Source organism: Sciurus vulgaris (genome assembly GCF_902686455.1).
Source record: "Sciurus vulgaris genome assembly, chromosome: 15".
NCBI classification, from domain to species: domain Eukaryota; kingdom Metazoa; phylum Chordata; class Mammalia; order Rodentia; family Sciuridae; genus Sciurus; species Sciurus vulgaris.
In genome coordinates this window covers 9,934,927-9,947,261 of record NC_136476.1, presented here as the reverse complement: position 1 = coordinate 9,947,261, position 12,335 = coordinate 9,934,927, and the positions used below count along the sequence as shown (strand labels likewise).

The window sequence follows — 12,335 nt, the reverse complement described above, 5'->3', positions numbered from 1 at the left end:
GCCAGCGCTGGAAATACTGCTTCTCAGAAATTAAGTTTGAAAACCCCCAGTTCCTGCCCTTCCCAGAACCAACCCATCCTTTCTCCTCTCTGTTGTGTTTTTAAAACTTGCTTGCCCTGTAAAGGCATTCGATGATTCAAACTCTAGTAGGCATTGGTCTGCTTTAGTTTAGTCTGTGCATTTTGTTCTGTGGGCCACAACCACACGAAGCAAATGCAAGTGGAACTTAATCCCTGCCCTCCCAGCCCCGAGCCAGGCTCTGGCCCCTCCTTTCCCTTCCACGGAACACCCTCCCCCACGAGCACCCTCCCCCAGCTCCATCAGCAGTGAAGAAGGCGAGGGCTCTGATGTGCATTTCACCCTTTGACAAGCTACCGCCGCTTGCCTGATAATGTGCAGTAGCGTGGGGGCAAAGCCAAGTATTTTACAATCATCTATTGTTAGACAGTAGAATTCTCCCTGGGACAGAGCCTTCTCTGTGTGGTGGTAAGAACAGAGAATCTTACAGTGTGAGAGGGGAAAGAACATTTTGCTTTTTTGGGGGTAGCGCTCACAGTAGCTGAGAACAAGGCTCCTCCCACCTCTACCGCGCGGCACTGGGGATTGAACCCGGCCCTGCATGCGCTAGGCATGTGCTCTACCACTGAGCTACAATCACCAGCCCCCAGGACTTACTTTTTTCCTGTTACTACTGCTAGAACTGTGGAAATTATTCCTGTAACGCCCCTCACGCCCAGCTGTTTTGGAGTCTTCCAAGTATTTGTTCCCAGTGTAATTTGTTATGAAATTGGTTATCATGGCATTTGTCATAAATAATACGCTTACTTACTAGTTATTTTCGTGAGAGGACACCCCTCCCCTTTGCCCAGTAACCTGGAGGGGCAGGTGCTACTTCTTAGGTGTCTTGTTGATTTAGTTGAATTGTAAAGATTCGAGAAGTTTTCCACCTCTGTCACTATAGTGAAAAATGTTTTACAAAATGATGAAGTACAGGCATTATAATTATAATGAAAGCAAAGGTCTTATGAAATAATATTTAGCCGAATTGTGACATATACTGTTTTTGTGCTCTATTTCATTAAATAAATTAGTTGTGAGCCACAAAAATGATTGCATTCTGCAGTTTGAAAAAAACTTCAGTGCATTATAAGGGGTGTGTGGTTTTTGGCTAGAAGAAGAATATAGTCTTAAAGCAAATTTGGAGATGCTTCTAGAGATGGGGGTGTTAGCTCAGTGGTAGAAGGCTTGCCTAACACTTGAGAAATGAGGCCCTGGGTTTAGTCCCCAACACCAAAAAAAGTAAAAAAGAGTCTGGATTGTTTTCTTTGTTTCTCTTTATTAAACAAAAGGATTCACATAAGTTTATTTTTATTCTTAAATTTTTTTGGTTAGCTGTAGGTACATATGGGGTACTGTAAGATTTTATCTCATGTATACTCTGTGTACTGATCAAGTCAGAGAAATCTGATCAGCCAGCGCTAGCTAATAAGCATTCAGCTATTCAAAACACAATGACACATTCTTGAACCTCATTGTTGAGGCAGTCTTTGTCTAATTCTTATGAAAATATTTTTTCAGACAAGTTGCTGTTCAGCTTATATTTTAATGATGTCTTCCTTTTCTAACATCTTTTAAAGAAGCAGTCTCCCATTTGAAGTGCACAGAGGGTCTCTTGTTTCTTGTGTTCATTTGTTAGAGGTTTTCATTTTCTTTATATTTTTTATTATGGAAATCCTCAATTCACTCAGGGCCAGAGAGAATAATATAGTGAATTCTCAGGTACCCATCTATGAGCATTTTGCTAATCTTATTTTAGTACTGTGGGATAACACCCCCAACCTCTTTCAAACCCAGGCTTTTACAACGAGCTACAGCCCCAGCCACTGGGATAAATCTTAATTCATAGCAGGTTCTTCTTTCTTCCTTTTTTTTTTTCACCTTACCTTTCCTAATCTAGCACCTTAGACAAAAAAAAAAAAAAAAAAAAAAGACTGGAAAATTGATTTAAATGTATCTCTATAATTAGGGACTAATTGATTTTTTTTTTTTTTTTTTTTTTTATTGTTCCCTGGACCCAGAACTTTATGCATCCTGTACTTTTAGCTTTTAGAGAGTGGCAGGAACATTTTCTAGGAAATTGGTAAATTCATGTCTTTGGGAAAAGCATATCTTAGCATCTATCGTGTTGCCTCATTTCAGGCTCAACTTTTGTGGAAGTTGCATCGTTGAGGTTCCTGTGGGAAATGGGAAGGAGGAGGTTTGGCTGTGGGTTGGGACAGAAGCCTGGGAACCTCACAGGCCTGTGTGTGGATTCCCTCCTCCTCTCCAGGTTGGTATACACAGAGGGAAAGCCGTGTGTGGCATATTGAAATCACCTTTTTCTTTTTTTTCTTCCAGGTATTGTTAGAGATTCAAAAAGAATTATTAGACTACAAAGGAGTTGGCATTAGTGTTCTTGGTAAGATTTGCTTTTGGATTCTGGTCCTGGTTTCAGAGGGAGCTAATTTAAATGCATTCAGCCTGAATTTCTACAGGTCTTCCCAATAGGCTTTTGTAGATACATTTTTAAACTTTAATAAGTGGCTTTGCTAGGAATGGTTTTGAAGATAGCATAAATGCCAGTGGGAGGCTTAGACATTTCAGCTTACTGTTTCATAATTTTTTTGCTAATCACATAATCTGTGATCAGAAGACCCTGTACATTTGCATGACATTACTATCAAACATTTATAATTGCTTCAATTCAACTTACAATTTTTGTTATACTTAAATACAAACTTACTAAAGTACAAGTACACAAGCCTTCTGTAAAGATCTTACACATTAGTAATTTTGTTGTTTCAGTTCTCTCCCCTGTGTTGTTGGGCAAGAGGACCTCTGAGTTCTAAAATTAATTTTCTTTAATTTAATTTTTGTTTTGAAAGTTCCAAAGGCTGAATGGTATGAAGAGACCATAGGGTTAACTATATTGTTTATTTGTGTTATCTTTTGTTCCTATGGGTTTGAGACACATACTTAGATTTCTGTCAAGTGAGATCGCAGCCTGGAATTTTGTGCTCTGTCCTAAAAGGAAACCACTACCCATGGATTCCTGTTTTCCAGAAAGACATGGTATGCAGAGTCTAATGAGAACCTAATGATGAATTTAAGTGGCTTATTCATTACACATGACATTTGAAAAATCATTTCGCTGTGTCTATAAGGCTAAAATGTACACAATTGGAAAATCAGTTTGGATTATCCCATACATTAAGTGAACATGGGCCCACAATTTGAATGCAAAGTAACTGATATTTTTCATTATTGTTTTCTTGCCAATTTTGTAGATATTTTTGTTATTGTTTATCTTCCACAGAAATGAGTCACAGGTCATCAGATTTTGCCAAAATTATTAACAACGCAGAGAATCTTGTGCGGGAGTTGTTGTAAGTCTAAAAAGACCAAATTATGTTACTTTTGTTCAGTATTTCATAAACCTGGATGTCGTTACATTATTTTCTGTATTTTGTGTTTGTTCACAATATTCCATGATTAAAAACAAGCTTTTTAATCCCTTCCCAGATTCACTATTAGTGCATAATGTTTTTATGTGTTTTCTAGCCTGCATCTGTGTGTTATTTTTATTTTATATAGTATTTCCAAAGATATGAAATCATTATAGCTTGGAAAGATTTTTAGCATTGTACCAGTTACATTGACTTGAAGGGGCCTTAAGTGACAAAGCAATAGTCACCTTTTTCAGAGTAAGTCTAATCTATTTCGGGGATTCTTAAGGTGGGGGCTTTCTGCTGTCTGTCAATTACCTGGTTGGAGGTGGATGTTAAGAAATTCAAGGCTCACCCAGATTTGCTAAGTCAGAAAGTCTGGAGAAACTATTTGTAAGAGGGTCTGAGGAAATTTAAGGGTTCTCAACTGCAGGTACTGCCCTCTGCCTTGAAAATATTGAAAGGAGAGAGAGATTTTATACATATGTAGATAAGTTATATATACATATGGCTTTTTTTCTTCTTCTTCTTTTTTTTTTTTTGGTGGGGTGGGGATGTGTCCTACCATTGAGCTACATCCCCAGCCCCTTTAAACCACATGTTTTGTGTCCTGTGCACAAAAAAAAAAAAAAAAAAAAAAAAAGCACATTCATGATAGAAGGTTCAGAAACAGGCAACAACTCACAAATTAAACTGAACTGATCTCTGATCCCACCCATCAAGGATGATCAACATTCAGGGTCTGTTCTGGTGTCATCATTTTATTAACAAAGTTGGAGTTGTCCTGATTATTTCATAACTTTACTATTTTTCTTTCGGTACTAGGGATTGAAGCCAGGGGTACTTGACCACTGAGCTACAACCCCAGCCCCTTTCATTTTTTAAATTTTGAGACAGGGTCTCACTAAGTTTCTTAGAGCCTCACTAAGTTGCTGAGGCTGACCTTGAACCTGTGATCCTCCTGCCTCACCCTCCGGAGTTGCTGGGATTACAGGTGTGTGTCACCATGCCTGGCCATACATTTGCTTTTTAAAGTGCTTTTGAGAAGCTGATTAGATGGGGCAGGCTTGGAGAGAATTTTGTGAGGAATGGAGGAGGCCTGAACTGTGAGTGTTCAGATCTGGTGATCATCTGCTTTGCTCATCATGCCCATGTCTGCTCACTGGGTCCCATGTGACATTCATGGAATGATGAAGGAGGGAATATTTCAAGCTTTATCCTGGGATATGGGCATTGACCAGATGACTGTAGGCCTCTTGTGACTAGAGCCACAGTTTAGTTATGGACCTGACCTCCTAACCAAGCTCCTATCTGTACCCCTGTACTTAGACTTCTGCCTGGTTTCCATCCAGCTAGTTCTCAGCCTAACGTCCTTGCATCTGAATAACTGGTTAGAGTCTCCTTAGACATGCATGGCTGCTTTGCTCTTTTACTGGCCCCAGAATGTAGGCCAAGCAGAGTTCAGAACAAGATATCACACATCACCTTTCCCCCAGGACCCTACCCTGTTGCCCTGCTCTTTATTATTTATGTCTGTGCTGGAGTGCTGTCCCCTGGCCACCTGCCTTTTGTACCTCTTTTCCTAAGCTCTGACTGCTCTAAGGCTTGGGCCCAGCTTCCCTGGCCTTGGATCCCCGAAGCTGGCCATATTATATTGCCTGTAGCCATTAGAATCATCATCTTAATTTTCCATCCTGGAGTTAAAAAATTTTTTTTCTTAATCTTGATTTACATTGTGTCTGTAATTGTATGACTTGGTCTAAGTCACAATCAAAAATCCCTCCCCAGGGTCTTCCTGAATCATAAACATGGTACCTAATGTAGAAAGTTTCAGGACTTTCAGTCACAAGTGACAGGAATCCAGTTCACTGACTTTAGCAAAAAGTGGAATGTTTGCCTCTTAGAGAAGTACAGGTGGATTTAGGAGTTCAGTTGATAACAGGGGTGTCTTTTCCATCTCTTGGCTCTGCTTTTCTATGTTAGCTTTGCCAGATGGCCACCGGTGGTTTCAGGATTTGCTTCTACAAATTTATTCTTTCCCTCAATAGAAAGTTCGAGCAAAGATCTCAGAATTGAATCCCATTGGCCAGCTCGGAGAGATGATTCCTCGGAGGCTGTGTTACTAGGAAAAGGAGGAAATGCTTCTGTTTAGATAGAACTGTAGGCTTCCACAGTAGTCCCCAATAAATAGTTGTCCAATGAACAAATAAGTAAATTACTAAATTGGGGAAGACAAAGTGATAGTGGGACTGTACTATATTTCTTGTAGGAAAGCCACCCAAATAAAGCGCTTGGTAGAGTATCACTCATTCTCCATCTTCAACCATGTGAGTCTGTTTATGTACGGTCACTTGTGTTTCTGTCCAGAGCTGTTCCAGAAAACTACAAGGTGATTTTTGTGCAAGGAGGTGGGTGTGGCCAGTTCAGTGCTGTCCCCTTAAATCTGATTGGCCTGAAAGCAGGAAAGTGTGCCGATTATGTAGTGACTGGATCTTGGTCAGCAAAGGCTGCAGAGGAAGCCAAGAAATTTGGGACTGTGAACATTGTCCATCCTAAACTTGGGAGTTATACAAGTAAGTTCTGGGAATAGGGCTGGATGGTGAGGTGCAGATTGGTGGCTTACCACTGCATAGGGCAATGTGCAATTGTTTTTAATGCTCTCCTCCCCTTGTCAGTAGTTTACCTTGTCAGTAGTTTAGTTTGATACCATTTAGGTTGGGTGGTTTGTTTTTTTTTTTTGTTTTTTGTTTTTTTTTCTTTTTCTGGCAATGCTGGGGATTGAACCCAGGGCTTCGTGTTTGCGAGGCAAGCACTCTACCAACTGAGCTATATCCCCAGCCCGGTTGGGTGGTTTTAACAGTAGAAGATAACTAAGTAGCTTCTACCAAACAGAGTACTGATAGGCTCATTTAGGTGAAAAGTCCAGCAGCCAATTTGGCTTCAGGTATGGCTTGATCAGGGGCCCTAACAATGCCCCTGGGCCCTAGTGTCTCCTCTATGGTATTTCCTCCACAGCCAGGAAAAGCTCTCCCTTTTTTTCTGGGATGATGCCTACAACTGCTTCTGATCTTACTTATATTCTCCCAAGTTTCATATGCTAGAGAATTCCCAATGACAGCCTCATGTCTCATGTCTAGTCTGAACAAGTCCCTGTGATTGTATTTGAGTCACATTCTAGCTCTGGGGCTGTGGGTTGAATCAGCTGCACTGGAACCACATTTGCTGAAGAGAAGGTGAGGGTTGGGATCTCAGGAAAAAACTCCTGAACTCTCAGTGGACATAGGACAGATGGATGCTGGGTGACAAGAAAAAATGCCAGATATCCACTATGCTTTTTTTCTTTTTCTTTTGGTTCTGGGGGTTTAATCCAGGATGCTTTACCTCTCAGCCGCATCGACAGTCCTTTATTTTTAATTTGAGACAGGGTCTCACTAAGTTGCTAAGGTTGACCTCAAACTTGAGGTCGTCCTGCATCAGCCTCTAGTGCTGCTGGGATTGTAGGCACACCACTGTGCCCTTTTATTTTGGCAGTGCTGAGGTTTGAACCTTCAGTTTCCCACATGTGAAGCACTACACCTCCTGCCTCCACATGACATTTTTTTCTCATATTTCTAAAAATTGGTGCATTGAAGTTTTACGTAATGACCACCATGCCATTTTTGAAGGTTATTTGTGCCTAGTAAATTTAAAGGGTGTGACCAATTTTCCTTTCAGGATGGTGGTGGTAATAATGGATTATTGGCAGGGTGACATGCTTTGGGGTCAACCTTTTTACTACAGGGGGAGTGGTATCTGTCTTTGTGTTGACACCAATCTATATAAGAAAGGAGGATAAAAGTGCAAAATCTCAAACCTGTCTTCTGTGATAGAAATTCCAGATCCAAGCACCTGGAACCTCAACCCAGATGCCTCCTATGTGTATTACTGTGCAAACGAGACCGTGCATGGTGTGGAGTTTAATTTTATTCCTGATGTCAAGGGAGCAGTACTGGTTTGTGACATGTCCTCAAACTTCTTATCCAAGCCAGTGGATGTTTCCAAGGTACAGTATACGAGGAGTGGTTTCTTTAGGGGGATTCTGGTATATATGAGACCAGCAAAGGACATGGGAGCTTGGGCTAGCAGAATCCTTGAAGATGGGGCAGATGTCACTGAGAAGGCTGACATTTGCTTGTAAGTGGTCCACCATTGCATCAGGTGCATGGAACTAGGGGGAGAATGTCTGCAAAGAATTTAACAACAACAGTTGAACTAACCAAATGCAATCTGCTTTTTTTTTTTTTTTTTTTAACTTTTTTATGTATTAAAATAGTTCTCAATGTAAAATTTAGCATTTAAACCCTTTTTATGTGTATAGCTCAGTAACATTGAGAATGTTCTGTATTGTTGTGCAACCCTCGCCACCATCCATGTCCCAAAATTTTTTATTTCTCCCGACTAAAACTTTGTATCTATTAATCACTTACCCAAACCCTTAGTTCCCAGCCCCTGGCCACCACCTTTATGCTTTCTTTTTGTGAATTTTGACTATAGGGACCTCCTATAAATGGAGTCTTGTGATATTTGTTCTTTTGTCTCTGGCATATGTCACTTTCTATAACGTCTTCAAGGATCATCATATTGTTCTGTGTGTCAGAACTTACTTGTTTTAAGGCTGTTCCCATAACCAGGTGTGGCAGTTTTAAACCATGTCAACTACAAGTCACACCCTGCGCTCCCCTCCTTCCCCACTTGATTTCTTAAAGGTTTCATCAGGGGAAATGGGAAAGGATTCTATATCTTGCACAGTAAAATTTCCTGAAGTACCTTTAAACATCTCTCGTTTTCTAAAAATTTCTTCTGCCTCAGGCAGCTTGTCTTATCCCTCTTCTTGGCCACAGTAGTCTTCTCAGCATCTTCTGATTATCTCTTTACATAAACATAAAAGATTTGTATAAATGTGTTTTTGATTTTTTTAAAAAAATTAAAAATTAGAAAAAGTAATAATTTTAAGTAAAAGTTATAGTTTTGCCATTTGAAATTGTTAAAAGTAAACATTGTGTAGATAAAAATTTTTTTAGTTGTTGATGGACCTTTATTTTATTTTTTTATTTATTTATATGCAGTGCTGAGGCTCAAACTATGCCTCACAGAGGCTAGGCAAATGCTTTACCACTGAGCCACAACCCCAGTCCCTATGTAGATAAAGTTTTGTGATTAAAAAATGGTGTTTCTTCTCTTGGTTGCCAAGGATATTTAGAGGCTTTATTTTATTATATTTTATTTTTTGTGGTGCTGGGGATTGAACCCAGGACCTTGTGCATGCCAAGCATGCATTCTTCCTCTGAGCTACACCCTCAGCCCCGAGGCCCAGTATTAAAGACTGGTTTCGGTGTGGAATATGGACACGGCCTTTACAGTGCAAGGCTTGGGTAGCCCCTTCCGGGTGAGGCCCAGGCCTTGAGCCGTGGTACTCCAACCACTGTTTACTGTCTCCTGGATATTTCTGGAGACCCTGGGATGCTCTCTAAACAGAAGTGGAATCACTTCCTCAAAAAAAAAAAAAAAAAAAAAAATTCTTTGGAAAGTAATTGGGAAGTTTTCATCCGTTGATGGAAAGGGACCACACAAGTTTATGCTTCTAAAGCAGCATATCTTTCTCTTTTTAAGTTTGGTGTGATTTTTGCTGGTGCCCAGAAGAACATTGGCAGCGCTGGAGTCACAGTGGTGATCGTCCGGGATGACCTGCTGGGCTTTGCCCTTAGAGAGTGCCCCTCCATCCTGGAGTACAAAGTGCAGGCCGAAAACAAGTCGCTGTACAACACGCCTCCATGTTTCAGGTAACTTTGGGTTGTGTCACTGTGGACCCCTTGAGGAGTTCTTATTATTCCCATTAAAGCGGAGGTGACCTTTTAAAGTAGCGTGTGCTTCCATGAGTCGTGACCTAATAGCCTCAAATATCTTATCGGGATTCTTTGTCCACCTCTCCCCCCTTTAACATTTTTTTAAAAATTTAAAAATTTTTGGGCCTTTTTTTTTTTTTTTTTTTTTTGGTACTGGGGGTTGAACTCATAGGCACACAATCACTGAGCCACATCCCCAGCCCTATTTTGTATTTTATTTAGAGACAGGGTCTCAGTGAGTTGCTTAGCACCTTGTTTTTGCTGAGGCTGGCTTTGAACTCATGATCCTCCTGCCTCAGCCTCCTGAGCTGCTGGGATTATAGGCATGGGGCCACCATGCCCAACTGGGCTGTTGTTTTTGATCTTGGCAATCCAGGCACTATCTTGAACATTTGTCCTTTTTTTGAACCCCAGCTGCAGGGATTCTGGCTTCTCCTCAGCTGAGTGGGAACCTGCATTGCAGTATCTTAGTGAGAGCAAGGTTGCCTGCTTTAGCATCTTTTCACTCCTAGACTCAGATTTTTGTGAAAACCTTCATGACACCTAGGATTTCACACTTGGTTGAGAAATTCTGCTACTTACTAACTCTGTGACCTTAGGAAGTCACTTACCTGTCTGACGTTGGGAGTAATAATAGTACCATCCTCCCTGGGTTACTGTTAGGGTTACATGATATATTTATATATTAGTAAGTACCTGGTACTTGGTGATTTATAAATGTCACCTGTTTTATTTGTTGTTAGTTCCCAGAGCCTCAGTGGGGACAGTGTGATAAAAGGGAAGAGCCAGAGTTGATTAATTTATCTTTCCAGGTATCTGTGATGTAAAACAGTGATACATTATGTGTAGGACCCCATTAATCCTCCCAATCACCTAGGGGTTGGATACTATTACTGTTCCCATTTTTCAAGTGAGGAAACTGAGGTCACATTTAGGAAATGGTCTTGTTGGGATTTGAGCCCAGGCAGCCTGGGTACCCACACCCTGTACTTCAGTACTTTGCAAAATGATCTGAGTGGATTTGTTTTTCTGAAGGATTCTGTCTTAGGAGACTAGCTCTTCTAGTCTATAGGATTTTCCCATGAGGGGCTGAAGTTCTCTTAAATTTGAAGGGGTAGGGCAGGCCTGTGCATTTAGCAGTTCCATCTGGGTCAGGACTTTGTTAAAGGTCTTTCCTCCCGTAGGTGCTGCCTGTGGAAAATGTCTCCCATATAGTCTACTATAAGAAAGAAAGGAGATTTTTTTTTCACAATTAGAGTTCCAGTGGAAATTTCTGCTGGATTTCCGCATGGCCCATGTGGTACAGAGCAGATTCTTGTTTTGTGTCCCTCACTTTCCTCAGGAGACAGGATGTTCTGGGGCTAACTTCCCTGGTCACCTCTAAACTCCACTCAGTTGTACCTTGGCTGAAAATATTGCTGAAATGTGAGTGTGACAGGGAAGGGCCAAATTCTATCTCCCACTCCCTTGGTTTACCGTTGGGGCTCTAGGCAGTGAGGAAGCAACTCTGGTCATTGGTCAGCCAGGGGACAAACTGGGCAAGCTCAGTGGTGAAGGTCTAGAGGGAGACCTCAAGTGCAGGGCTCCTGGAGGAGGGACTTTGTCAGGCTGCATGTGGAAGAAGGGAGGGAGGTGGTCATCAGTTACCTGGAGGTAGGGCCGGGGTACCTGTCTCAAAGTTAGGTGAGTTTTCAGGGGGAGGCCAAAGCCACCACTGCCTTTAGAAGTGAGGAGGTAGCAGGCACAGGGAATGAGTACTGTCCCTGAAATGTGTTTCAAGGCCAGCAAGTTCTGATCAAGGCACAGCCCGGAGGGACAGGGTGAACAGTTGTACCCTCAGGCACCTTTCCAAAGAGCTACCTTGAAGCCTAGTTTAAAAAATTGAACACATTTTTATGCTGTTCATATTAGGATAAAAATGGCTTACTGAGAACAGTGAGATTAATAACGGGAGATGAAAATGACTGGAGACACAGAAAATCATCCTGGAAGAATGAATCCCTTCCAGCCCCTGTGTGGACCTTGACTGACCTTGAACCCCTCAACTGTTGCACAGGGGCTAGGAACATTGTTTAGGGAGAGGCAGGATTCCTTTCCCAGGACTGAAAGGTGCAAAATTTCTTTCCCAGGCAGATAAAGTGATAATTGAGAATGTCTTAGGGCAACTTGGGATGGCTAATAATAATATTAAAATTATGTGAGTGAAGATGAAAGATACGGAATTAAATGAATTTTGACTCCAGTATGCCCCCTGTAGGTTGCTTTGCTTTGTTTTACCCTAAAAGAAGACAAAAGAAGAAAAGTTTTGTATAATTCTGCAGAATGACTGTGAATCTGGGTTGAAACACTTGGAGTTCATTTGCAATGCTTCAGCATTCAAGGAGAGGAAGTCCCCAGTGAGAGCCTTCTCCATATGGAGAGAGAAATTTATGCTGGTACTCGGCCCAGTCTTTGACTGTGAGGCCAGTAAGGCACCTAGCTACTTCCTATCACGTAGGTAGATAAGGCTCCAGCTTTGAAAATATGCCCTGGATTTATTTTGTGTGTTTTATTTGTTTTTGTCAGAGCTGAAAGACCATGGGCCCTGAGAACTTTGTTTTAACTGTGCTAGATAAACTGGGCTGCAAATAGCTCTCTGTAGCCCTGAGCAATGAACTGGGGTGGAATAAAGGGCCACAGTGTCATTCTCTTTAACCCTTTGGTAGAACACACTATAAACCCAGAAAAAAGATTCCTAAATGTCCCTGGTAACCACACAAAACATTTTTTACTTAGCATCACAAACTAAACCCCTGAGCTTCAGTATGAGGGAAAGTAAGACATTTTGAATTCAATTATTTTTATTTCAATAAAAATATGAAGTGAAGAAATGATTAACCCAGGCCACCTTTCTTACCAGATGAAGCCTGTGAGTCTGTCCAGAGGGTTTAGCTTGTCCCAGGTTCCCTTACCCTGGGTGAGATGTAAG

At 41.3% G+C, this 12,335-nt stretch overlaps 1 protein-coding gene across 1 annotated transcript in view; it reads left to right on the top strand.

The window, feature by feature from the left end:
• Nucleotides 1-12,335, top strand: part of PSAT1 (phosphoserine aminotransferase 1) — a 30,349-nt gene that overhangs the window by 675 nt on the left and 17,339 nt on the right. The window contains exons 2-6 of the mRNA XM_079112104.1: nucleotides 2,398-2,458; nucleotides 3,356-3,425; nucleotides 5,853-6,058; nucleotides 7,355-7,527; nucleotides 9,135-9,304. Coding sequence (XP_078968230.1) covers nucleotides 2,398-2,458; nucleotides 3,356-3,425; nucleotides 5,853-6,058; nucleotides 7,355-7,527; nucleotides 9,135-9,304 — 680 coding nt within the window. The remainder of the gene's footprint in view (nucleotides 1-2,397; nucleotides 2,459-3,355; nucleotides 3,426-5,852; nucleotides 6,059-7,354; nucleotides 7,528-9,134; nucleotides 9,305-12,335) is intronic.